Raw genomic sequence first — 26,189 nt, 5'->3', positions numbered from 1 at the left:
CACATATTCAAAATAAGCAGTCTTTGAAAACAGACCAAAGAAATTGCTGGGACCCTTGTATTCAGGTGGCATACAAATGTTTGCCCTATAAAGTTCTCTCTCGAATGAAAATGCCCTCTTCCCCTAATACCACCTGTTACCCTAACCCTAGAAGTGAAAACCGCTCATTGAGCCATTTCATGGGGTGTTTGTTGCAGAATATGTTTTGCTTTAGATGTGCTAGGAATATGATTGAATAGAAAGATATGGAAACCTTTTTTCACTGAACATTATTCTCTCTCTGATTCATTGCTGTTTTTGGTTCTCCCGTAGTCACATTGTGGCACGCAGAGAAGTTCAGGAAGTGAACCTCGACACTATCTCCAACTCTGAAAATTCAAACAGGAAAGGTACAAGATCTAAATTCACCTTAACTCTCCTCTTTGGAGTAAAGACTGTCTTCTGGTCTCTAATCTACTATTTTTTGTCTGTCTTTTCTCTCTGGCCAGGGGTTGAAGCAGCACAGCACTTTCTGAAGGACAAAAAGGTCCCTGACAGCTGGAAGGTGGACTTGAGTGAGATTCTGGAATCCTCCAGCAGTGATGAAGATGACGAGGATGAGGATGTTGAAGGCAAAGAGAGTGAGGAGGAGGAAAAAGAGCCAGAGCCTGAGGAAGTAAGAGTCCAATACAAAAATGAACTTGCTGTCATGTTAATCTAAACCTGATTGTTAAATCCGAAGATCAGTCTTTTACTCTATGCACAACCCTCTACTACAGTGAGAGAGAATCACATGAAATTTGGTTGCAAATTCAAGCTGTGCAACTAAAAATGGCTATGATTAGCCACTGGCTGGTAAATGTTCAGATTTCACTCACCAGTGATTTGTGTAGAGTAGTGGTGAAGTACTCTGCAGCGAGTGAAGTACTCTTTTGCTTTACTCGTTGTGTGTCCGAAGACGAGATCCACGCAATCCATTTGTCATTGAATAATGTCAATGTTAATACACTTTCTGTTCTTTACAGTCAGTTCTTGATCAAAACTTAATCTGCGCTCATTTACAGGTGATATTTTTACAAAAATGCTCATTAATGGAGGCTGTTTTTCCCCTACTTTTTGACTAATATTGTGGTTTATTTAGTTTATGCTGTTGCTTGCACTCTTGTTACTTGGTCTCAATGTCTTAATTGTACTTTTGCTACGATAGCTTGGATTAAATTGGCTTGCAAATTTTAGCACCAGGCGTACTAAAGCAATGCAAGTACTTTCATGGGGAGCTCTGGCTGACAGAGCGCCCCAGTGTTGGTATTTATGTTGATTTGTCAAGACATTCCTCGGCTCTTCACATCTCGTGTTCTCCTACACCTTGATTAAGCCCACTGAATGGTCCCAGCATGTGGGAAAGCCCCCAGGCTCTGGACAACAATGTCTCATTCTTCCTGCTCTCAGAGTTTGGACAAATGGCCATTTGCTTGGTCTTCCGACATGTTCCCATGGCAACCACTTGTTCCTTTGGTAGTGAAAAGGCTGTAGGGATTGGCTGAGGGCCAGTGGTTGTGTGCCAGTTTGATTGTGTGCAGGACTGAGCTCATCTCAAAGGGTCATCTCTCTTCACTGAAGCAGGTCAGAAAAATCACAGTTAAAAGGCCAACATGTGAGTCATGATAAGACATTTTTTTGGGTTTTTTTAAAGAAAGGATTGCTTATTTTTGTCATTAAATGTTGCCTTGCCTTTAAAAGATTGTATGAGTTTTTTGTAAATAGTGGTGATAAGGTAACACATGACTGCAGTTTACGTTGGTCTGTTTACCAAGTCTAAAGCAAAGTTGCTGTTTTTACTTGCTAGTCTTGGTAGTCATAAATTTGTGCATTAGCTAAATGTTATCTTTTGGTTTGCTGCATTTTTACACACTGATCGGAGCTTAAGCAAATGTGAATGTATCAGATAATTTAAATACAGCCAAATTGGTATTTGAATGCAGAAAAACATTTGCTGAGTTCTCATTCCAGAGCAACTGCACAATTTAATGCTATGGGCATAAATTTGCATATGCAAAAAGTTATCAAGAAATTAAGTGCTGTTTCAATAACTATCTTATACTTAATTTAACACTTTAGTTATCATATGAATCTGAACAGAGGTATGTAGAGGCAATGACCCAGTATGTCATGTTTTACCAAGGTGTTTGTGCAAAACACAGAATTATAGTATTTGAAAATTGGTCCTTGGACAAATTATGTACTTCAATATGCACTGAACAAACTGCTTTGTGTTGGTGTTTTTGTGACCTAAGAGTTAGAAGAGATACAATTAGCTATACTGTAGATAACTCAACTTGAAAGGAACTCTAAATTCAGATCTCTCTTTCTCTCTCTCCCTTTACCAGCCTGATGATGAGCCAGACCCAGAGGAGAGAGATCACTTTCTACAGCAGCTCTACAAGTTCATGGATGACAGAGGTAATGCCTGCATATCACCCACAGAGTTGGAGTCAATATTGGAATATTAAGAGAAAATGGGGATTAGTAGGCTGGCTGCACATGGAGGTGTGAATAGTGTACATCACGTTGGATGTGTTGATTTCCATTTAAAGTCTTAGGACTACACACACACAGTCAACATGATGATACCAGAGAATCCTTATGCTTGCATGACTGATATCATTTGATGTCACACTTCTCTTGGCTGTCTGATTAATTTCTGCATTATTAACAGAAATGTTGTTGATTCATTAGTAATTTCAGTCAAATTAAGTGCTTTCAGATTTGTTTTAAAGGGGCCTCAAATTCTATTTTCGTGAAGAATTCCATAACCAGAACTGTAATGCACATTTTCAATTTAACACTTCTCTGCATCTTTATTCTGCTTGCAGGAACACCAATCAACAAACCTCCAGTGCTGGGATACAAGGATCTGAACCTCTTCAAACTATTTCGACTGGTATATCATCAAGGAGGCTTTGATAATGTGAGTGTTCTTAGCGCTCCTACCATCTGTTTATTGTTCTTGGCAAGAGGGAAATTAAACCTTGCCAAAAATGTAGTGAAATTTGGCCGTTGATTGAATTCATGAGTTTCCAGAGTTGGACTGAGTTAAACAATTGCTTGTTTCAAATGGACTAAAATGTATGTTCTGTGATTATTTTAGAAATGTTGGGGTGGTGAAAACTGTTTTTGCTTGTTTGAGTGATGTCACGTGTGCAAGACGGCAAGCTCTGTGCAGATAAAGTGGCATTTTTAGTCATTCAAGTTTTGTAACGTGACTGCTTACATTTATCTTTACAGATTGAGAGTGGATCTATTTGGAAGCAGATCTACATGGATCTTGGCATCCCGGTTCTGAACTCTGCTGCCTCTTACAATGTGAAAACAGCCTACAGAAAGTAAGTGCGTACTCTCACAATTTCTGCTGTAAAGACAGATGCTGTTTACTCAACAGCCTTGCTTTATAGCCTTGAAAAAAAAAAGTTTGGTTAGTTTAGCTGATAAAGACAATTTTCTGCTTTAGAAAGTTACTTACTTTCTAACAGTTTGTTTTTAATATTTGACAAATTCTTAGACAACAGGAAACAACCTCTGCAATTTATTTGGCAACTGTAATGTGATTTCATTTAAGGTGGGATTTTTGTAATTTTATGGAAATTCTGGAAGTATCGTGGCATTTAAAAATTTATTTCCATGCCTGGTGATGAAATTAATAAACTCCAAAAATGTATTACAAATTTTCAACATCGACTTTCTCTTCTTTTTATGCAATGGCTGTCTCTAGAAAATGCATGAAAAGTCTTTGGTCAAAATGTGTGTGAATCCTGCATGCTGTAATATTATTGGTTAATATTTCCTCCACCCTATTGCCTTGTTTACTTCAGCAAAAAATGTGTTTCAGGGTTATCTTAAAGTTATTTAATTTTGATGAAAGTTTATGAAAATTAATAATATATATTTTTTTTCTCTAATGTGCACCTATGACGTGTACACAATACCACTAGATGCATTTTTAACAAAGTTTTTGATTTCATGATGTATTTAATCAAGAGCTGCTGTATTAGAAAACAAAACCGTAACATGGCTAATATTTTGATCTCATTGTCAGGTACCTTTATGGATTTGAAGAGTACTGCCGCTCCGCTCAGATCCAGTTCAGGACAGTGCACCACAATGAGCCACGGCCAGATGGCCAGCCAGTGGTTAACAGTATTAAGACTGAGAAAGAGTATGAGGAGACAGAGGAAGTGATGCAGCAGGACAAAGTAGAGCCTGGACCCAGTGAGGACAAACCTCTGGCAGATGGAGATGAGTCAGATGCTGAGAGTGAAAAGGGACAAAAAGATATCTGCTCACCCAGGGTTAGTGTCTGTTGGGTTACACTCAGGATATGGGGTTTTAATGCTTGATGACCTGCCAGCCACAGATGAATAGCTCTTACATTCAAAATGGTTTTATTTATGTCCTCCAGTCAGTTGGGAGGAAACGCACATGATGATACCAGAGAATGGTTTCGCTTTCATGACCTGATGTCATGTGATGATAAACTTCTCTTGGCTGTCTGATCCACATCTTTAAGTTCAGTTTGATAAAGGGCATGTCTGTCTTCTAGATTTCTTGGAAAAATTTCCTTTTAAGCAGAGACTGTAAATGCAACCTGGAAATCGGTTGCCAGCTTTTTAAACTTGTCTTCTTATAATTTTTATCTAGATGTTCTACTTAAAGAATATAGTAGTTTGGTAAAATCATGCAAATAATTTTTTATTTTTTTTACCAGAATCATTGCTGCATCTGTTACAGCTGAATCAAATGTTTGAATATACGTGTCGTGTAATACCAAGAAATGCTGTCTATCGGTATCTCCCTAGGTTTTTAAAACAGCCATCATTCATTGAACTGTTATAAACAGTTCAGGTTTAGAAATAACTTCTACACTGTTGGATCTGGTCATTTAGGTCACAAAGACTTGAGTCTTATCTTTTGCATTTTGAGACCATTTTATTTAGGTAAGCAGTCAACTGATTTTTTTATTTTTACATCAGAATTTGGTTAACATCTGTTTATAACTTCTCAGGGCCGGCGGCGGTGCACATTGACCCCTGTGAAAGTAGAGGGGAGGGATTTAAAGGAGGAGAAGAAAAAAGAGGAGGCACAAGGAACAGGAGAGTACAGTGGAGAGGAGCTGAAGGAGAAAGCCGATGGAGAAAATTCCTGGAAATGCCGCAGCCGTCGCCTCGAGGAGTCTGATGACGATGACGACGACGAGCCGGAGGATGATGAAAATGAAGACGAAGATGGAGAAAGACCCAAGCTCAGGGACAGGTACATCAGAATCCAGAGTGCTTAAAGGGATAGTTTACCTAAATATGATATACACTGCTACTCTAATGAATGAGTGCTTTCTCAGCCCTTGATACATGACAGTGCAATTCTAAGTATTCATGAATTTAAACTTCAGACATGCTGTAATCCAGATGTATATGCAGGTTTGTTTTTACAAATTTGTAACAAATACACGTGTATGAATATTAAGTTGCCCATTTTCTAGAATCACTACAGAAGGAATTTTGACTCGCAGCCCTGTAAGCATGGAGAGGATAAAGAGACTGCAAATGGGTATAAAAATGAATTAAACAAATAAACTTGCATATACAAATCTGCGTATACGTGATATAACGCGAGTCGTGACAATCTGATGTTGTGTAGAGACTTTGAGTGATCATGAGCACTTTCAGCTTCACTCCCTTCAATATGCATGCTCTCGTGTCAATCAAACATGCCTGCTCTCCAGGAGCTCTCAATATCACATCAGTCACTCATCTCAGTGCTATTTTGTGAGGATCCCAATTTGAATAAGAGTAATGTTGGTCACATTACCACTAAGCACAGCAATTACATTTTAACCATAATGGCACCGCATCTTCACGCATTTGCTTAAACAATTTAGTCGTGTGTTACAGCAAATCAGTAAACAAATCATAGATATGAATGATTTCTCACTAGAGCAGTTTTAGAACTTGTAATGGATAATTTTGAACATATTTCTTCTGTGTGTGTGATTTGCTCTCATGGTTTTTACTGCTTACCAGTATGTCACAATAACTACGTTTCCATCCAAGGATTTTTTGCGGAAAAAAGTATTAGCGCATCAAAATAAATCTGATGGAAATGAAAATTATCGCAAAGATTTCGCCCAATTCTATAAAATTGTTTAGCTTACTTTTGAAAAAAATGCCTGCAAAATTCCCTGTAATAAATTAAATAAATTGGCAAACAAAAAAAGCATTAAATTAAAAAAATTAATTACCAAACAAAACAAATAATGTTTTTAGACCTATATATGCCTTTACACAAACGTAAAATTTGTCTTACCCTGTTCTGTAGATGAAAAAATTCTGACAAAAACATTCTCAATATTCAACACTTCAAGACTATAAACTATTAGAACTATTTGTCCAATGCGGAGTTCACTTTCAGACAATGAGCTTTTGAACATTTTATAACATATAAATCTAACCCTCTTTACCTCAGATCACATTTGCTGAGCTTCTTCAGAAAATGTGAATTGCATTATGACACTAAAATTAATTTTAGATGACAATCAAGTTCAGTAGGTCATTAAAAGTTGCTGGACAAATATGCGAGACGTAATGCAGTTGTGATGGCAATGCTTTAGATTAGATGATTGTTCAAAATAGCCTATTGAATATCAGGAATGTGTCATATGTAAACTCTGATATTATACCGCATCAAATTTGCTTTAATAGCTGTGCACACAGCATATACACATCGATGCATGGTCCTTATACTAAGACCGAAAGTTTCCCCCACTACTTGTTGCAGGTTGCCAGCTTGAACAGGGCCATGACGATTCACTTTCGGGTCAGAACCGGTGGCAACCTGCAATAGGCGCAACATCAGGACCAATATTACAGCCCTATCAGAAGGGCAACAGCTTCCTTTTGGTTGCAATCCCTCCTCCTCTTATTGCTTTTATTTGTGAAATTAAAATGACAGTAAACTGGCTAATTTCAATGAATTGTCTCAATACTCCCCATTTTACTAAAACATGAGGAATCAAATGAGGGACATCTATCTGGGAGGCGAATTAGCGATAAACAAACATTTCTGTACGGAAACGGCTTAAGGGCAGATTTCTTTTGCGATAAAACCAAAACTTGTGTGACAGTGTTTTTTAGGCATGACGTCATCCCGCACACCAATTTTATCAATAAAAATCCATTTGACTGGAAACTGGAAGAAGACGGAAAATTTCGCAAAATTGGTTTTACGCATTTTCACTGTCGATGATAAAATAGCGAAAAGTGGATTGAAACTAGGCTAATGACCTTTTGATATTGACAACAGAACTATTAATGACCGTTTCAAAACAAATAAATGTTAGTAATTCACAATTAATGTCATTTTAATGTAATTCTGGTAACTTTACAATAAGGTACCAAATGTGTCTGGTAACTTTACAATAAGGTACCCATTCGTGAAAATTAGTTACTGCATTAGGTATCATGAACAAACAATGAACAATATATTTTTACAACCTTATTAATTATGTTAGTTAATAAAATTACAATTGTTAATTGTTAGTTCATAGTGCATTAACTAATGTTACTAATACAACAATTGATTTTTTTTTTATATATTTTTTTATATTATATTATATGTTGTAACTAACATGAAGTTCATTAATTCATGTTAACTACATTAATGTTGTTAAATAATGTTAACAAATGGAATCTTTTTGTGAAGTGTTACTGTGATTTTACTGTGTGGGCATAAATATATAACTGCACAATATAACTTTGTAACAAAATTGTGGCAAAGTGCACTTTTAAGAAAATCTGTATCGATCGGTATCGGCCTCAAATTTCCTGATCGGTGCACCACTTGTCACTGCTCATGTGGGTTTGGAACAAAAGGATGAGTAAATGACAGGATTTTCATTTTTGGGTAAACTATCCCTTTAACCAGTTGCATTGTTAAATGTGTTTATTTTCTTTTGGTTATTCCAGCAGAGTAAAAATGATGATACCAGAGAATGGTTTCGCTTATGTGACTGATATCATGTGATTACACTTTTCTCTTGGCTATCTGATTAATTTCTGCATTTTTAAGACACAAAAGCGTTAATGTGTTTGTATTTTCAGAGTCAGGGCTTCTTAAACTTTTTTTTTCTTTTTATAAGCAAAATGCTCTCCTACACTTTGATGGTTTGAAAGTCCAGTTATGTCATAGTTTAGTTTTAAATGGACATTTCCACTGTCTCTATGACCCTTAAAATGAACCAGCCTATTTTTGCTGCTGTACCTTTAAGACTTCTATATGTCATTGACTTGTTATGATTGGCTAACCTCTTGTGTAACGGTGTAGTTCACACTGTCATTGAGTACTGCATTCATAAATGTGGGTTCATGGTTGTAACTTGTGATGCACCTAATTAAATTCTTGGGCGAAACCAAAAATTCTGGACACATTAAAATGATCATTTGAAATTGGATTTTTTTTGGAATAACTGAAAAAATTCTGAATTCTATTTTTAGGGATTTACTGAAAAAATGTTCAGTAACTAAACGTTTAATTATGAAATAAGATTTACAGAAAACAATTGTAGCCTATTAAGAAAACCTAAAGGAATACACGAGGTTCAAAACAAGTTTAGCTCAATCGACAGGATTTGTGGTATAATGTTGATCACCACAAAAATTTCATCTCCTCTCGTTTTCTTAAAACAATTGAGGTTAGAGGCACAATGGAAGTACATGTGGCAATTTTTAGAGGGTTTAAAAGTGGAAAAAGGAAGCTTATAACTTTTATGAAAGTGCTTGTATTAATTATTTTTTTAAATTGTGTATTTGAGCTGTAAAGTTATTTAAATTTGTTATTTTAAGGTTTACAGGATTATGTCGTCATGGCAACAAAGTTGTAAAATTGCATATAACAACAGAGAAATGGTTAGTACGTTATTTTATCACATTAAAATCATGTTAACGCGCATATTGTTTTAGTCTTGTGGATAGACTTTTAAAACTTGAGTATTTTAATGTTAAAAAATTAGCCCACATTCACTTCCATTGTAAGTGCCTCACTTTAACCCTGATTTTTTGCTTTTTTTAAAGAAAATGAGAGGCTAGTCAATTCATTTTTCTGGTAATCAACATTATGATTTAATTACTCTATTGAATAATGCAGAAAAATGTACACGTTGTGTCTGGACCTGGAATGTAGAAATGTGTGTTCTGTGAATCTCTTGTGTTCACTTTAGTTATGATAGGATATTATATTACTCAGTCAATTTACATATTATCGTAATTTGCAATTTATATTTATATTATACAATAATACAATTTCAGTCGTAATTTCTTGACTGTAAAACAACTAAAAAAAAATTACTTAAGATTATATTTTTATAGTGTTTAAACAGACCATATGATGATGTATGGTTTATGACAAAATATCACCAATGAGGAGACCAGTGATAAAATAAAATGCACACACATTCTCACTTTTCACACAACAGACACAGCTATCCACAGCCACATCATTTGGTCTCCTTTGTGTGCAATGTGGCTTTTGTATGTGTTATCAACAACAAAGCAGTGCTCAATTACTGAAGCATGCGGCGCATGCAGACTATGCATTTACTTATTAAATGCATCCTTTGTGATCTACACAAAGAATTGCTTCAATAGACTTATGATGTTTTTAAAGTAACTGCTTCTGTTTACATTTTCTGCCTTTTTTTGCAGCTGGAATTTCTGTGTATCCCTAGTTGTAACCTCAATACTGATATTATGAATGGCCCATTTTTGCAGCTCATTTTCCTTAAATGATCTGCCAGAAGTGGAAGCTTTGCATTGTGAATGTTAGAATGTGTCTACATAATGCATCAAACTCTTATTTCAGAGAGTGAGGAAAGAGCTTTTTCATGCTATGACATTTCTGACACTGCACTCTTTAAGTTCATTATTGTATACATTTGGTTCAAAACCCATTCACAAATTCTAATTTGCATTTGAAAGAGATGAAAGGGAGGAGGATGATGGCTGTGAAGACTCTGAGCACTCTATGGCAGGCACTAAAGTCAAGGTGAAATATGGCAAGGGAAAGACGCAGAAAATCTATGAAGCTAACATCAAGAACACAGAGACCGATGACGGAGAGGTTATCTACCTGGTTCATTACTTTGGCTGGAACGTGAGGTGAGTTGTTGATGTGGATGCATGATACATTTGTTGGCCTTAGAGATTGTTTTATTTGTTGTAATAAAAATGGTTTTCAAGTGCTGGTTTTTGAAATACAAATGGTCAAAAATGATGATACTGGAGAATGGTTTCGCTAACTTGACTGATGTCATGTGATGTTACACTTCTCTTGGCTGTCTGATTAACCTCTACTTCATTTCTTACATGTTCAGATTTGTTGTAGTGATCTTGTTGCGTATTTACATTATATTGCAGTTTATAAATCTTTTGACTTTACAATGGTGAGCTAGATCTCTTCTCTCCACCTTATTGTAATGTAAAAAAAAAGTCATTTATTCAGTCGTCTCTTAAGACATCATGTCTGAAGTTGTGAATATTTGAAATTTGTATATCTTGTTTTGCCCATTAGGTAATAATTTTTAAAAGAAACAATGTTTCATGAAGTTTGAAATTATTATTTACTGAATGCTTCACCATGCATATGTTAACTGTTTTTAAATGCATTTTGATTCTCTCAGATATGATGAGTGGGTGAAAGCTGATAGAATAATATGGCCTGTTGATAAGGGTGGAACAAAGAGAAAACAAAAGAAAAAAGTGAAGGTGAGTGACAGCCTATAAAATAAAAAAAATAAAAACCAACAAAACTTTTTATAAAACTTAAAACAAAAGAAAATACATCCATTTTCATTCTGCTTTATCATAGAATAAAGATGATGGAGAGGAGGATAAACAGGCCAAAATGGGGATAAGGAGAGGTCGTCCTCCACTCAAGTCCACCCCTCCCGGCACTTCCCGCAGTGTGTCCAATACCCCCAGCAGTGAGGGCCGATCCAGCAGCAAGAACTCACGGCCCAGTGATGCCTCTGTCTTGCCAAATGGAGATAGTAAGTAACAAAACCAACCAAAGTAAAATTACAATTTATTAAACATTTGACATGGACTGTCTTACCGTCAAATTTGTCTGGACAGGTACACCTCGCCGACGCACAAGACGAACTTCAGGAATGTATGATTCTGACAGAGGGTCTAATGGTATGTCCAAAAGACTATCATTGTTTTTAGCTGTAAATTTATGTTTTAACGTGCATGTTTATTGGATTTTTAAATGCCTGATGTCTGAAACAGACAAATTGTTCTTTTGAACCAGGTTTTTTTTTTTTAATGGTTCCATTAAACTGATTTGCAAAGTGTTTGTAAACACTGGGTGGGGTAAAAAAAAAAAGAAGAAAAAAAAAAGAGCATGTTTATCAACATGCCCACAACCCTGAGGCCAGGTATGGTCTGATTAAGCCAGTGATTCATATATGCTGGATGAGGTTGAGCTACAGTCACACTGTACAATAGCATTCGGCACAACATAAGTCTCCATGTTATTAACCTGTGTTACATTCATTTGGAGCACACACACATGTAATCAAATAGGGGTGGGATCCAGCCAACCGCTATTAAATAGTATTTTTTTCTGTATTCAGCCTTTGATGGATTGACAACATGGTTAGCTAATATTTTTATGCAAAACCCTGATTCCTCGATTAAAAATGAAAGTGTCACAACACAAATTTGACTATCGATAAAGTCGATCTTATGGTGAAAGTTGATAATTTCATTATTCTCGTTCTCAGATTCTGGGAACTCCTCAGATGATAGCGAATGTGAGGACTCTCCCGAGAAGAAGGCAGAGTGGACCGAGAACACCGATCAAACCCCAACAGCAAATCAAGAGGCAGAAGAGGAGCTCCAGGAGGACAGCACAATTCCAGAACCTGCACAGCCTGAGCTCCAATGTCCCAATAGCCCTCAAGAGATGCCCAACTTCCAGAAGTGTTATAAACCTGAGGAAGACACATCCCTGTTTCCTGAGTCTGATGACGGATCTCCAAAATCAAGAGCAAAGAAGCTTCGTCCAAGAGATACAGGGTCAGAGCCTCCCACACAAACACTTTCCACTGCTAATCACACCGAGACAGAGGAACCCTCCACACCTCCACGGCCTGTGAAGAAACCACAGGAAGCACCGTATAGCAGTCCTATAGAGAGAATAGTTGAGGACACCGCCGGTTCAGACACAGACTCTGCTACAGAGGACATCGTTCTTCCGGAACGAAGCAGCGCCATTAAACGGAAAGCCACTGAACATCGAACGCCAGAGAAGAAGGTTCGCTCCGACAGAAAGGAAGACCCTAAAGTGCCATCTCCAATGAAAACGCCACCACTGGAGAAGAAATCTGAGGTGGTTAGGAGCCCTGAGCCAGCACAGAAACCAGAAGAGCATCCTACCCCAACATCATCTCCCAGTAAAGATCTTGAGATTAAGTCTGAGATGCCTGCTCTCACCAGAGAGGTGCAGATCAGGGTGGAACCTCTGTGCACTATGCTGGAGGATTCTACAAGGGTCACAAACGAGGAAATGATGCCTCAAATTGGTCCAGAAGCGCTGGTCTGTCATGAAGTGGACCTCGATGATCCGGAGGAGAAGGACAAGCTGTCTGGTGAAGAATTACTGATGATGATGATGGCACAGAACGCTCAGACTCTGGAGCCTTCTAACCACCTTCCTCATGTTCTGGCTGTGGAAGAACCTCCACGTCTCATTTCCCAGTCTTGTGCATCCAGCCCGGAGGAATCCCACAGCACCAAGAGTGAAAGTGATGCCACCATCGAGGTGGACAGTGTAGCCGAATCACAAGAGGGTCTTGGTGAGAATGAATCAACGCATAGCTTTGATGCTAGTGCCAGTTCTAGCAACTCCAGCATTTCATTGCAGGAGCGAGACGGAAAGGAAAGAGGTCAGTCAATTCAAGTTCTGAATTATTGTGTAGATAACTTAATCATCCTTGTTCTGCAAGTATTCTCATCTATTTTATTACCAATCTTAATTTTCAGGTCAGAAAAGGTTATTGGACTGCACTACAAGCTCATCAACCAAGAAGCAAAAACGTAGCCAGAAACGTTCAAGTGCTGTTTCTAAAACAGAGAAGAATGGAGCAGGTAAGTGTCCTGCCAAAAAGTGATCAACCTGTCTAAATGCTATTGTCAAGGTTTTCCCCTTTGTTTGAGTGAAATTATATTAGGGCTGCACGATTATAGCAAAAATCATAATTGTTGATTGTTGCCCTTGATATTGCAAATCGCGATTATTAATGTTGATTTAAAATATTAAATTACTGTGTCACAAAGCAACCGTGTGGTTCTTCAGAGTAGCAGATTTCAATGGTGGATACGAGCTGCACTCCAGTTTCTTTTAAACTTTATATTGTATTTTATATTGTAATAATATTTGTTAAGGTAAGGCAAATAAAAATGATTTTAATTGGATATCTATGGTATAAATTAAATTATTGCTAAATTACTGCTTAAATTATTAGTCCATGTAGAGTAAATAATATGGCATATTCAATATTCAAACTTTTTACAGCCGATTTAAATCGACCAAGTTATTGCGTTCAGTAAGACCTTTCATGGAGAGACAGGGGACCATTCATCCCGTTAGATCTTCAATGGTGATCTTGTTCATGTAAGATCATCGTTTGATCATTTGTGGCCTCAGTGGAAATTAAAACATTAATTTGCTATCAGAGTTTGTGCAATTCGTGAAAATGTTAAATCTACTAATGCCAGCTGCGTGGCAAATGGGTCTTATTAGAGCAGACGCAATGACAATGACGGCTATTCCTGAAATATGCTATACCTCCAAAACACACTTGGAAGAGTCAAGCTGAACTATTTTGTACAAATCAAATTCACATTGGCCCACTTATTAACATGACAAAACAAATCTGTTATTACATTTTTAATAAATTGTACACCGAAATATAGCAACACGACAAACTCCCATTGACTGCTGTCAGTCACTGCAGGTTTACACCGTTTGAGACCTGCATTTCGATGCAAGCTCAACGACGCTCCGCACAATGTTCTGCACTCTCGTGAATGCTCATTAAAAACAAAGCTGTCTAATCAGCATAATCAATTATTTACACCGCATCGGTGCCTCAATTAGAACGGGATAATTTTAGTTTTGTCGTGTTGCTCATTTGCAGTGTATTTAACTCTACGTTCAAAGCGAGCAGCGCAATATGCAATGAATTTAAAATAATTACAAAGTGCTTTTTGCTCTTGTTCTACAGCTTCTTTTTAAGTGTCCGGTGATGTTTCTTCAGTATTAATTTCTGTGTGCCAAGTGAACAGAGCTAGAACATCGAACAAACATCTGGGCATTCAGATGGTTTAAAACTTGCACATTAGACGGAGGACAAATCTAAGCAGCTCTGATTGGCCATTGCCATTTCATTGCTCAACGGACTTGTTAGTGATTTGGTTAGAAAACTCAAACACTGCAAAAACACGCTGTAAATAGAAACCATTGATGCAACAGGAGCAGACTTAAATTGAACACTGTAATCGTCAGTTTTCACGATTACATAATTGTGGCAGCCATAATCACGATTAGTTTTTCGATTAATTGTGCAGCCCTAATATAGTGTGTGTGTGTGTGTGTGTGAAAATTAAAGGTTTCTTTTACAAGAAAGGGGTCAAAGATGATGATACCAGAGAATGGTTTCGCTAACTTGACTGATGTCATGTGATGTCACACTTCTCTTGGCTGTCTGATTAACCTATGGTCCAATTCTCACATGCTCAATTTTGTAAGAGTATCTTTTATCCTTGTAAATTACCATTTATAATTACAAGATGACTAGTCAAGTCAATTTTATTTGTATAGCGCCTTTCACAACACACATCGTTTCAAAGCAGCAGCATTAACAGACGATAAAACTGTAATGTCTATAAAGTCGATTAATCATCATTGTGTAATTTAGATAAAATACGATTTTTAATAGTGTTTAAAAATAATTAAATGATAATTGTTTTTATAACCCCATAAGATGACTACTATTGTTCATACTTGGGGTTAGGATCAAATAAAAAATCCCTTAGACTTTAGTATTTCTCATAGTATTTATGAAGGGACCCAAACCATATCTAAGGACCAGAATATCAGAGACATGAGGATGGGCTCTTTTGAATTAAGTCTGCAAGTATCCACCAAGTAACTAATAAGAAAATCTCAACCACACAGCAAAATGCTAAAAACATTCAGAATGTCTTGCATAGCAATGCCCTGGCAGCCACCCACAACAATCTAGCATTGTGGCGGTGAGTTTTACACAGCCGCTGATACCACTGACATTTAGTTCATGAAATTTGGTTTAGAGTTCAATATTGAATTTAATATTTTGCTAGTGTTAGGTCTAGCCCATCCACTTATGTGTTTTTGACTGTCTCTCTGTATATGTCTCAAGGTCACAGTAGTGACAGTGAGGATCTCTCAGCCATGGACAGCTCGAATAAGCTAACCCCAGTCAAGCACTCCAGCCTACCCAAGAGCCAGAAGCTTTCACGATCGCCTGGTATGGTTTCTCCCAGCAGTAAAGACCTGGAGAAAGACAAGCACAAAGAGAAGCAGTCCATCCCTTCCCCCCGCACATATAAGTGGTCCTACCAGCTCAGTGAGTTAAAAAAAAAAAGTCAAGTTAAATTGACAGTTAGGTTGGGTTTCTTCATGCTAATAACTGCATATGCTATAACCTGTACTTGGCAGACATTTGATTGGGAGTCACCCCAGTTAACGGGTATTATGAAGCAGTATGTGGCTTATTGATGTTTTGAAAGTCTTTTGATGTTTTGTCTGTTTTATTTAAATTACTTTACTAATATTAATTTACTCACTTTTATGTTGTTCCAAATCTGTATGACCTTTTTACCCCCATGGTATGCAGGATGATCGCCATCAGTCACCATTGACTTTCATTGTATGGTAAAAAGATGCAATGAAATGTGAAGGTGTCTTGTCCAAAATATAATGGGCTTACTGAAAAGCTTGTCAAATTTAGTGTCCCCAACTAAACATTATTCTTATAAAATCCCTTCAAGTGGGCCAACATTTAAAAAAAAGTTATTTTAATAATTTTGCATATTTATTTCTTTAAAGAATGAATAAAGGATACATTTACTAATTTGAAATGTTGAAAAATTCCATTCACTTTGCCAAGATTACATTTGTACACTCTAAAGTGGATACATGGGGTAATAGCTGAAATTCGATATGCACATCCGATATACACAAAAACAAATTCAATATGATTTTTTGGAAACTTTCTATGCAGTTCTGACTGGTGCTTGCTTCTGGTTTTCACAGCTGAGCTGGACAACATGTCAAGTACTGAGCGAATTTCATTCTTGCAAGAGAAGCTACAGGAAATCAGGAAGTACTACATGTCACTCAAGTCAGAGGTGGCATCCATCGACAGGAGGCGGAAAAGGTTAAAAAAGAAGGAGAGAGAAGGTAGGATTGCAAAACCTTTGTAGCAATAACGTGCAGCTTTTATTGATTTCCATTTTTTTCTTTAGTCCATAAGCTCTTTTGTACAATCACGACAGACTCCAGAATAGAGGTACACCGATATATCGGTTTTACCGATTAATTATAGTTGCTTTTTGAAACTATCGTTATTGGCAAACAGCAATGCAGATAGTTGCCAGTAGATTTTATTTGATTCCTCTGCATTCCTGTGTGGCTGGTGCTGGAGGATTCTACAGTACAACAGCGGCCTCTAACGGTAAAATAAAAACCACTGACAATATTCATCCATATTTTTATCCTCAATCCAATGCATATTTTGTTATTGTGATTTAGATAATCAAGTGTTCTAAATTAAAGCAATGGCATGCAAAGAAAATTCTGACTATATCAAAATGTTCACTGTCAGCACATGCATCGTGTCTCCAACTTCAAATCTTGTGAATAATAAAATGTATTCCTCATTAAACCTCATTCGGTGAAATATATATTTCTATATTGTATAAAACCCATCATCTGGCATATAGCCTCTTTAACTATAGAGCATTGTAACGGAGCCAAGTCCAAACTATGTCATTTCAAAATGAGAGTCCCCAGTGTTTCGAGATTGCTTATGGTTAAAAGTTAAATTTCTTTTTTTTTTTTGTTTGTTATTATTCGAATTTTGATTAAACAAAAAAAATGTATCAGGGATTATTTCTTTTTTCATTGGAGTCTTTTAGGATCCATGTCTGTACACTTTACAGTAAGGAAAGATTAATATATATTTTTTTACATTCTATAAATAGATATTTGAAAACTGTCTGCCGATTAATCAGATATTGGCCTTTTCCATCACCTTAGTTATCGGTATTGAAAAAAATCCACTATCGGTCAAACTTTACTCCAGACCTACCTCAATCCTGTCTTTTTTTGGGGGAAAAAACATCGCCAGCATAGAGCAAAAGCTTGCTGGATTTGTATGATACCATTTCAGTTTTCTGTGTAAAAGAGAATGTCAGAATGAAGATGGACTGGTGACATAAAAAGCCCAGTTAATGCTGTTATTGCTGACCACAGTCTTGTCTAAGAAGCATATTGTACACTCGCATAAAAGTCAGTTGATGTCCCACTGCCTACACTACCTTGACTACCAAGGTACCCAAGATGCAAAAGTCACTAGGGTCATATTTGTACAAGGTGACAAGCAACAATAGTAAAGGACAGAAAAAAAAAACAATGTACAGCTGTCTTTAAAGATATATTAATGACAACAGAGCCAATGCAGTTTAGAAATGAGTAAATCATTGTGAATTGACCTCTGACCTTTTTCGACCCCCACACCAACAGTGTCCCACACAACTGCGTCCACATCATCTGGCTCGTCCGACAATGGCATGAGTCCGTCGTCAGCTTCCCCAACTCAGAACAATGTGGCTGTCGAGTGCAGGTGATGGCACGCCTGTGCCCCGCCCTGCCTCACCTCTGCCTTCTCAGCATCCTGCTGCCTCCGTGGAGACATGCATACTGATGAGCCAGAGCAAGCAGCCAATAGCACTCGACTGCCCGCCGCCTCCATGTCTCCTCCAGTTCCTAATGGCCACTCCCACCTTCTGCACTTTGTAAACTGATCCTGCCTCTCGCTCACTGTCGCTACCACTATCAGCACCAGGGAACGGACTCTACGTGAGGATTGAATGTAATCGATGAAATCAAAGCTTAAAGATTTATCCATCCAGAAAGAAAACAATGGCACTTTTCACTTCTTTCCCCAGAAACCTCCTCTTACAGCTTCTGTGCAGCAGGGACTGAATTTTGATGCAGTAATCAATCAATTGTATGTTCTTCTATTAGAATATGGTAAGAACATCATCTACGATCCTTAGGTAATGGTCACTTAACCAGCTGGACATGGTTATTCAAAGAAAGGTCAATTGTTGTGCGCTTACTCCATCAGAACTGCCAAAGTACGTGTGTAACAGCAGAGTGCCCTATTTCGGAAAAGTAGGACAAAGTCGATTGCAAAAGGAATGTAGTTTACTGAAAACCGCAGCTGCCGTCTTCCACTAAGTGTGTGAGCACATAGAATTATGCAAAACCTATTTTTGTCATCTTTTTAAGAAAATGGAAGAAAAAAGAAACATACAGAAAATGTTTACAGTGGAACACGAAACCTGTTTTCAGTGGACTAATTTCCTTTGCAAGTGGCATTTTGTCTTTTTATATGTATTTGCAGAGTTTTTATTTTAGTATGGAAAATTTCAAAAAGTATATATTACAGCCGTGAAGTTATTTAATGAAAAATTTCTAGAGCTGAAATTTTTGTGTAAAATAAAGGTATTATCTTGCAACTTGTTAAATATATTTATTCAGTCCACGGACAGCATTTTTGTATTTTTTACAAGATGAAAATCACACAATCCTCCCACTTTCGCTTCAGTGGGGTAGAAGGAATAGGTGAATTTTGTGGGGTCTTTTTGAGCATTTGAATGTGTTGTCACAATTGAGTAACTACTGTGCAGTAAAACGTGTCCTCCCCTGTTTTGTTTCTCCATTTGGGCCCAAAATATTTTGAGTATTCCCATTACCTTTATGGAACACCAGAAATATTGACCTTCATTTCCCCCACTCTTTCCTGGTACTTACTTTGTTATAATTTATACATTTATTCTTATTTTAATTTTTCTTTTCTTATTTCTTGACCAATTGAATAATTCATTTGAGACGAGTATGGTAAGCCCAGGGGTTTCTTACTGATTGTTCCTTTTGTAAATGGATCTTCCAAAACCATGTATTTGAAAAATACATTTAACATAAAACTGTAAAAATGATTTATATTATTTTTTAAACAGTACATCTTTGTATATTAATTTTCCTTTTCTATGTCAAGTTGGTAGAAGCATTAGCACATCTTTTGATTGTATATAATCAACCATTTAGCAACCTAAACCAAGCTGTCTAAAGTGATGAGCCCATGACTATGTTGGACATTTTATGCTGTAGGCATCGATGAAATTGTGGACAAGCTTGCTTTCCTGTGACTTCAATTTATTTACAGATTCCTGGATGATGAAATGAAGGCATTAGGTTCCTGAGCAAAGCCATTGTATCTTAATGTAAAATAAGAGCGCTTTCATTTCTAATAAAGTTTTGAAATATTCAGGTCCCCCTTCTTTCTTTGTATTGAGTTTTAATAACTTGGCAAACCACACAAAAACATGTCCAGGTTACGTTTCAACCCAAAAATGAAAATAGATTTGGCAGAAAAAGGTTTTGTTTGGACTTAAGAGTTTCTGCTGGGCTGAAAAAATTGTCCTGTTGCAAATAATGGCCTTAAAGGTCTTAAATTGAGGCAACAAGTTTTAAATTCATATGGTTATGGTATTAAATGTTGCATGAGGGATAAAAAGTAATTTCTGAGCATGAATAGAAAACTTGGGATTTCTAGGACACACTATAGTGCCACAATCATTCAAAAATTCACTTTTTCTTTTGCACCATTTGCCCTTGAAACTAAAATATTTTCCTGCTTATTTAAACAGTCTGCTTAAATTAAAACCACCCATTATAGTGGCTGCCATCTTGGAGTATTACTTTTATTATTCGCAACTTTGCCTGGATTTGCCTAAACAATGGCTCAAAATAACCTCCAGACCGATTCACAACTGGCACTACTCATCGACCACTTAAAAACAAGCTAAACATTATCTGCAAATGGCAAGTTGTCTTGTCCTTATCTTAACTGTCTCTTAGGAGTGTTGTCTCTCAGATTTAAAAAACAGTTTGGAGAAACAAGCAGAACTCACAACTTTCCTTTATCTCACTTAATTGCATGGGATGACTGTCCAGCAGATAAGGGAACATGTTGGATTTGTTTACATCATTGTGCACATGTGTCATTTATGCTGAATACACACATGCAGTGTTGTGAATTTTGATTCATTGATAGATTAAAAACTACAGTGCGATCAGAAAAGTCTGAAAATGTGGCTAAACTGTTATTGTATTACCGAATACCATCACATGCCTATGGCATATATGACTGTTCTTGTGCTCCATAGGCATTTACATTTAGAGAATAATGCAATTACATTGTGTAAAGGCAGCACATTCACTAATATGATGTATCAATACAATTTAAAGGAAAAGTTCACCCACATTTTTTTTTTATCATAGTTCACTCATCCTCATGCCATCCCAGATGTGTATGACTTCTGCTGGACAAAGATTTTAAGAAGAATATTTAATCTCTGTTGGTCCATACAATGCAAGTGAATGGTGACCAAAACTTTGACGCAAAAAAAAAGCATATAAAGGCAGCATAAAAGTCTCCAGTGGTTAAATCCATGTCATCTGAAGCAATATGATAGGTGTGGGTCCTTTTTTGTTTTTCTTCTCTTTTTTCCATTTACAATTGTTTACATTTTCAAGAGGGAGGAAAAAAAATGACTTTTAAGTGGCTCTTCAGCATGAAACCGATCTAACGGTGCAGTTTTCAGGATGCTTTGCTCAGTGTCAAGTTCAACACATTCAATATATAAATTTTTTTTTACATTTAATTGATCAATTGTCACACATTATACATACATTTCTGCATATACATGGTGAAATTTATTTTTCACATATCCCAGCTAAGCTAAGCTGGGGTCAGAGTGCAGGGTCAGCCATGATACGGCACCCCTGGAGCAGATAGGTTCAAGGGCCTTGCTCAAGGTCCCAACAGTGGTGTCTTGGTGGTGTTGGGGCTTGAACCCATGACCTTCTGATCAGTAACCCAGAGCCTTAACCCATTTATTGCCATAGACAATAAATGTCTATTTTTCCAGCCTGTTGTATTAATATTTACTAAACACCCCTTATTTATTTTAGATAGTTACTATATATATATATATTTTTTACACAGGTCAAATATACTATTTATTAAATCTACTTTAATTGCGTATCGTATTTCAATGGGGGATATAATTTATTACAGCTGACAGTTACGTGAGCAACCGTAGTGAGATAAACTGAAATTCATGGCTTTTTAACATTTCTGTGTACAAATTTGAAGGCTGTTTATTGGATAAATGTCATATTATACAACTATGCATTACTTTACGGAGAGCTTACTACCTACTAGTTAAGTCTTACCTTGAGTACAGGTGGTGCAACCAAATTAAGCACTGACTTAGTTACAAACTATCTAGTATGTACTAAACCCTTAGTGTGAACTTTATGTCTCAACTTACGTGAGAATTTATGCACAGCTGGTGCAACCCTACCCTGGTCACCATTCACTTGCAGTGCATATACCAACAGAGCTGAAATATTCTTATAAAAATCTTAGTTTGTGTTCCACAGAAGAAACTCATACACTTCTGGGATGGCATGAGGGTGAGTAAATGATGAGAGAATGTTTTGGGTGAACTATGCCTTTAAAAAAAATGAAAAAAAGTCAGATTTTTAAAGGCACTAACTAGAGTAATATTGAAATGGAGATGTGCTTAATTGTCATGAAAACGTCAATATCTTGATGGTCCTAAAAATAGGCATCATTTGTTAGGTAAATATATCTTCATTTTGGGGTGACATATGACTTGTGTCTTTTTATTTTCCCAGCTAATAATACTATTAAAAACATCAAATAATTCTAATAATACAGTTGACTGGTACATTTTATTTTGTATCATGCTACAATAAAAACAATCAAGATCTTTTGTTTTTTGCACAAGACCAGCACATCGGTCGAAGCTATCATGTCTGTCCTGCAGCAAAACAAAATCCCAAAAATCCAGTTATCCAAAGAGCCGACGGCGATCAGAGTCACCGGTGTCCTCTGCCTTACCGGTCCAGTTTGGCGACCCCCTTCTCCACACTGGAATAGAGAGAGCGTGGTGTAATGGTTTGGAGTTCATACAAACAGCCTTTGATTATCGGGGCTGTGCCAACAAGCCAGCTTTAGCAGCTAATGCTTCATTCTGCTGGATGTGGTACTCCTGAAAGCGCATAGAGATCCTCTGTGTCATCTTCAGGTACTTCTGTAAGCAGCTCTCAGAGCAAGTGGTCTGGACAGAGATGAATGAACATTAACATAGTCAAAGAGGTACACATCAGCATCATAATATAAAGTTCTTTAGAGAGGCACCACAACATAAAGTGCATAACATACCTCCTCTGGTTTGACTTCTCTTGTAGTGAAATCTTTGACACAGTCCATGAAACAGTTTTCTGTTAGTTTGTTGTAGGTGCCCAGGAATTCTTTGAACTGCAAGACACAAACATGAACAATAGAACTGTCATTGAATGTGATTTCATAACTATCATTAGATGTAAATGTGTTTTATGTCTGTAAGTCTTCAGTTACCTGTTTGATCTGGTCTGATTCAGTGACCTGAGCTGCCATGATTAGTGTGAGATGCGGTGCTGGAGGAGATAAATATTATAAAAACAGAACCTTCATCTAATTAGCACAGCTGTTAAAATATAATATTTTTTACAGTACAGTTTTAACAACAAAAAAAAATACACCTTGATTTTAACTAGAGACCTCACAGCTCAATCAGTGATGAGTAGCTAGATTAGCCATTAGCATGATCTCAATTGTACCGTTAAAACACTGAATATCCCAAATAAACGAATTCTCCCAAAACTGGTTAGCTTTATAATAAATAAGGTTTATACAGTTAACGAAACAGAAACATAAAATCTGAAATCCTACCTCAGCTTACAGAGATCAGGATGTGAAGGACATGTGCTCCAAGGAGAACGGGGGATAACGGCTGATTCACATCGGCACTTTCGTGATGAATAAAAGTCCGAAGTAAAATCTAACATAATTATTACAATAAATAAACTAAAACTTTTAAAATCTAAATTAAATTAAAATACATTGATTTTATTTATTTATTTTGTTTTTAAACGTGTATTTGTGTTAAATACATTTTAACATAAATATAAAAATATTAATATTTGTATTAATTTATTTGTAGAATGTTGGTCTTACACTTGGGTGGCATAGATCTTTTGTTGAGATCTGATTATAAAATTGACAAACTAACTGTGAAATTAGCAAAATTTCACAAACAAGCTTTATTAGCTTGGATGCTGGTGTTTAAGCACAATTTTTACCCAAATAAATATATTATTTGGAATAATATAAGTATTCAATATTCTATATGTACTTCTATAAAAGCTGGTATGAAAATAATATTGTTAGTTAGACAACTTTTAAATTCAAACGGTAATTTGTTAACTTATAGTGAATTCTTGGATATATTTGGGTTTCCAGTTACACCAAAAGAGTATGCTGTTATGTTTGACGTCATACCTCAGCAGGTTACACATTTTATAAGAGCTTGTGGAAGTGATATTTCTGAGATAATATATGTTAAAGACAGCAGGTTTATAGGAGATATTGATATCCTTAAGCACCATTGTACTAATAAACATATTAGAAATATTATAATAGGCGAAACAGCTACAGTTAATTGTGGAACAATGTATTTAGAAATATAAACTGGACTAAAGCTTGGAATATTTGTGAAAAATATTGTTTAAATAATAAAGTAAAAGAGGTTACATCCAAAGTTTTACATGGTATATATCCAGCTAAAGGTGTATTAGAGAGATTTAATTTGGATATTGATTATTCCTGTGATTTTTGCTCAACAGAAAAATAATCTATTGTCCATCTTTTTTGTAATTGTGTATACTCTAATATTTATTGGGTGGATATGGAAAATTTTATCAAAAGGAAAACCAAAACTATATTCAAGCTAAATAATTTTGATATATGTATATATTATTTCAATGAAATTAATAATAATAATTAAATTTTTCTTGTGCAACTTCTTATTATTTTGGGGAAGTTCCACATGCATTAGAAGAAATGATCAGGGTCCAAGCCAAATTTCATTCATTTTCTCCAGGAGATCAAGAACTGCAGCACCTGTTTGGAGAATATTGTCAACAAAAAAGAAAAAAGACTTGTAGTATTTTTCGTGGTTACTTTTTTGATTAAGGAATTAATGTTCTGTACAATCAGTATATTTCTGTACATCACTGTATACTGTTGTATATCATGCTCTGTTAATACAAAATAAATAAAATAAATGTTGGTCTTCTACAACGTACATTTTTGTTGAACATATAATTAACAGATAGAAAGTGAACAGAAAATGTATTTATTTATTTGCCAAAGGCACAGTCTGTCTCAACATTATCATACAATTTAAAAATGGCCAGACAAGTAAAACAAAATCGCTTTTTTTCACTTGTTGATTACATACAGAATAACAACACAAAACTTACTCTCATGCATATTTCAACATTCCTTAAATGTATTAATGTGTAAATGCTTCAGAGATAATAACTTAAATATCTTTGGCAACTAAACGTCTACACATATTCAAGTAAGGACCAAATGGGGCAGTACTGACAAGGCTTTTATTATATTTATTTTTATTATTATTATTATACAAAACAAGCACACAGTTTACAGAACAGAAAGAAAGCTAATATTCACCGTCAATGGGAACAAAATAGTAAAAAAAATAAAACATATCAAGAACTAACTAACTAACTAACTAACTAACTAACTAACTAACTAACTATCTGAGGCAGCAGCACTGGCAAGGCTTAAAAACTAGAAGAACAAACTAGGAACTTTTATTTTGGATGAAACTTTTATTTTGAAATATGTTACAGCTCTTCAATTCACGTTGTTGTTTCAACATCACAGCTTTGTAAATTTTTGTTGTCGGTAACAACCGCTGCAGCTGTGAAATAAGTGAATCTACAGCTGAGATTAACTTGCTTATTTCCATATTTATTTTAAATACTTCAAAGCCGATTTCATACATTAGACAAAAACTTTAGAAACCCATCCAAACTGTTGACTTTATATATCACCTCCGGCGGGAAATTTAAAACACAAACAGGACTGAAGCTTGTCAAGGTTATTGACGGGTGTCATTTGCGGATATCTGATGAAAACGTATATATAATCAATAATAGTTATATTAATAATAAATCATGTTGACTTCATCTTTACGGAAAGACTATTAAATATACTTGAAAATGATCGTAGACAGTGACAACTAACTTCTTGACACTTTCACTGTTATTATTACCAACTATTTATTCATGTAAAAGGCTGACAGGACTAAAAAGGACCAGAAAATATTATTGGAGTGTTTCATAACTGATATAAGAGTGACAATGCCAATTATGTGTCTTTGACCAATAACACACACTTAAACGACTCCTCATCATCCATTTCTGATGCCTCCGATGTGTTGATTTGCTCAACCAGAGCTGGTTTGGATCACAGCAGAGTGGAAACAGAACCCAAAGGGGATAATAAAGTTAATATTTACATCAGGAGACTGGCAGAATCTGCGCTTGTATCTTCTGTGAATAAGAGTGAATGAACAGAGGAAATCATGCTTCTTCTGCCTGTGAATCCTTCAGCTTCAGATACAGGTTACAACACTAGACTGATCAGTGAAATCATAAACTAGAGCAATAAAGTAATCATATTCTAAGACCATCAAATTATATTGCTGATGTTATAGAAAAAGTCAGTTGTTTGTTTTATATATTTATTTTGTTTCAAAATTTTTTATTTGTTTATTAACTTAAGTTTTTTTTTCTCACATAGGGCCTATCCTATACCTATC

General features: G+C 36.0%; 2 protein-coding genes and 5 non-coding genes across 9 annotated transcripts in view; 6 read left to right on the top strand and 1 right to left on the bottom strand.

Moving 5' to 3' along the window:
- The window catches only part of LOC127662237 (AT-rich interactive domain-containing protein 4A-like), a 30,930-nt gene extending 8,894 nt beyond the window's left edge, over positions 1-22,036 (top strand). For all 3 annotated transcript variants that reach the window (XM_052153344.1, XM_052153346.1, XM_052153345.1), the window contains exons 10-25: positions 313-389; positions 489-655; positions 2,367-2,439; positions 2,853-2,947; positions 3,265-3,362; positions 4,073-4,325; positions 5,039-5,286; positions 10,002-10,181; positions 10,703-10,787; positions 10,891-11,071; positions 11,157-11,219; positions 11,810-12,973; positions 13,071-13,175; positions 15,491-15,697; positions 16,387-16,533; positions 17,878-22,036. In XM_052153344.1, the coding sequence (XP_052009304.1) occupies positions 313-389; positions 489-655; positions 2,367-2,439; positions 2,853-2,947; positions 3,265-3,362; positions 4,073-4,325; positions 5,039-5,286; positions 10,002-10,181; positions 10,703-10,787; positions 10,891-11,071; positions 11,157-11,219; positions 11,810-12,973; positions 13,071-13,175; positions 15,491-15,697; positions 16,387-16,533; positions 17,878-17,981 (3,247 nt within the window). In that variant the 3' untranslated portion in view covers positions 17,982-22,036. The remainder of the gene's footprint in view (positions 1-312; positions 390-488; positions 656-2,366; positions 2,440-2,852; positions 2,948-3,264; positions 3,363-4,072; positions 4,326-5,038; positions 5,287-10,001; positions 10,182-10,702; positions 10,788-10,890; positions 11,072-11,156; positions 11,220-11,809; positions 12,974-13,070; positions 13,176-15,490; positions 15,698-16,386; positions 16,534-17,877) is intronic.
- LOC127662940 (small nucleolar RNA SNORD53/SNORD92) lies at positions 2,596-2,677 on the top strand. The gene has a single exon (XR_007972943.1). It is a non-coding gene; the product is annotated as a small nucleolar RNA SNORD53/SNORD92 (small nucleolar RNA).
- LOC127662939 (small nucleolar RNA SNORD53/SNORD92) lies at positions 4,451-4,533 on the top strand. The gene has a single exon (XR_007972942.1). It is a non-coding gene; the product is annotated as a small nucleolar RNA SNORD53/SNORD92 (small nucleolar RNA).
- Positions 8,000-8,081, top strand: LOC127662937 (small nucleolar RNA SNORD53/SNORD92). Its single transcript, XR_007972940.1, has one exon. It is a non-coding gene; the product is annotated as a small nucleolar RNA SNORD53/SNORD92 (small nucleolar RNA).
- LOC127662938 (small nucleolar RNA SNORD53/SNORD92) lies at positions 10,288-10,369 on the top strand. Its single transcript, XR_007972941.1, has one exon. It is a non-coding gene; the product is annotated as a small nucleolar RNA SNORD53/SNORD92 (small nucleolar RNA).
- On the top strand, positions 14,721-14,802 carry LOC127662936 (small nucleolar RNA SNORD53/SNORD92). The gene has a single exon (XR_007972939.1). It is a non-coding gene; the product is annotated as a small nucleolar RNA SNORD53/SNORD92 (small nucleolar RNA).
- A 130-nt stretch (positions 22,037-22,166) lies between the features above and the next one.
- On the bottom strand, positions 22,167-23,310 carry LOC127662239 (mitochondrial import inner membrane translocase subunit Tim9). Its single transcript, XM_052153349.1, has 4 exons — positions 23,228-23,310; positions 22,874-22,932; positions 22,679-22,774; positions 22,167-22,574 (listed from the first exon to the last, which is right to left on the bottom strand). Exons 2-4 carry the CDS (start codon positions 22,910-22,912, stop codon positions 22,440-22,442), a joined length of 270 nt encoding a protein of 89 aa, XP_052009309.1. The 5' UTR covers positions 22,913-22,932; positions 23,228-23,310; the 3' UTR covers positions 22,167-22,439.
- Positions 23,311-26,189: the final 2,879 nt, after the last annotated feature.

This window comes from Xyrauchen texanus, chromosome 22, assembly GCF_025860055.1.
Source record: "Xyrauchen texanus isolate HMW12.3.18 chromosome 22, RBS_HiC_50CHRs, whole genome shotgun sequence".
In the NCBI taxonomy this organism is placed as follows: domain Eukaryota; kingdom Metazoa; phylum Chordata; class Actinopteri; order Cypriniformes; family Catostomidae; genus Xyrauchen; species Xyrauchen texanus.
This window is presented reverse-complemented; position numbering and strand designations above follow the sequence as displayed.

Coding starts and splice junctions, on each gene's coding strand:
- LOC127662239 (XM_052153349.1), bottom strand. CDS start 22,912: ATGGCAGCTCAGGTCACTGAATCAGACCAGATCAAACAG. Junction 22,775..22,873: donor AATCAGACCAGATCAAACAG/GTAACTGAAGAC, acceptor TGTGTCTTGCAG/TTCAAAGAATTCCTGGGCAC. Junction 22,575..22,678: donor GAGAAGTCAAACCAGAGGAG/GTATGTTATGCA, acceptor ATCTCTGTCCAG/ACCACTTGCTCTGAGAGCTG.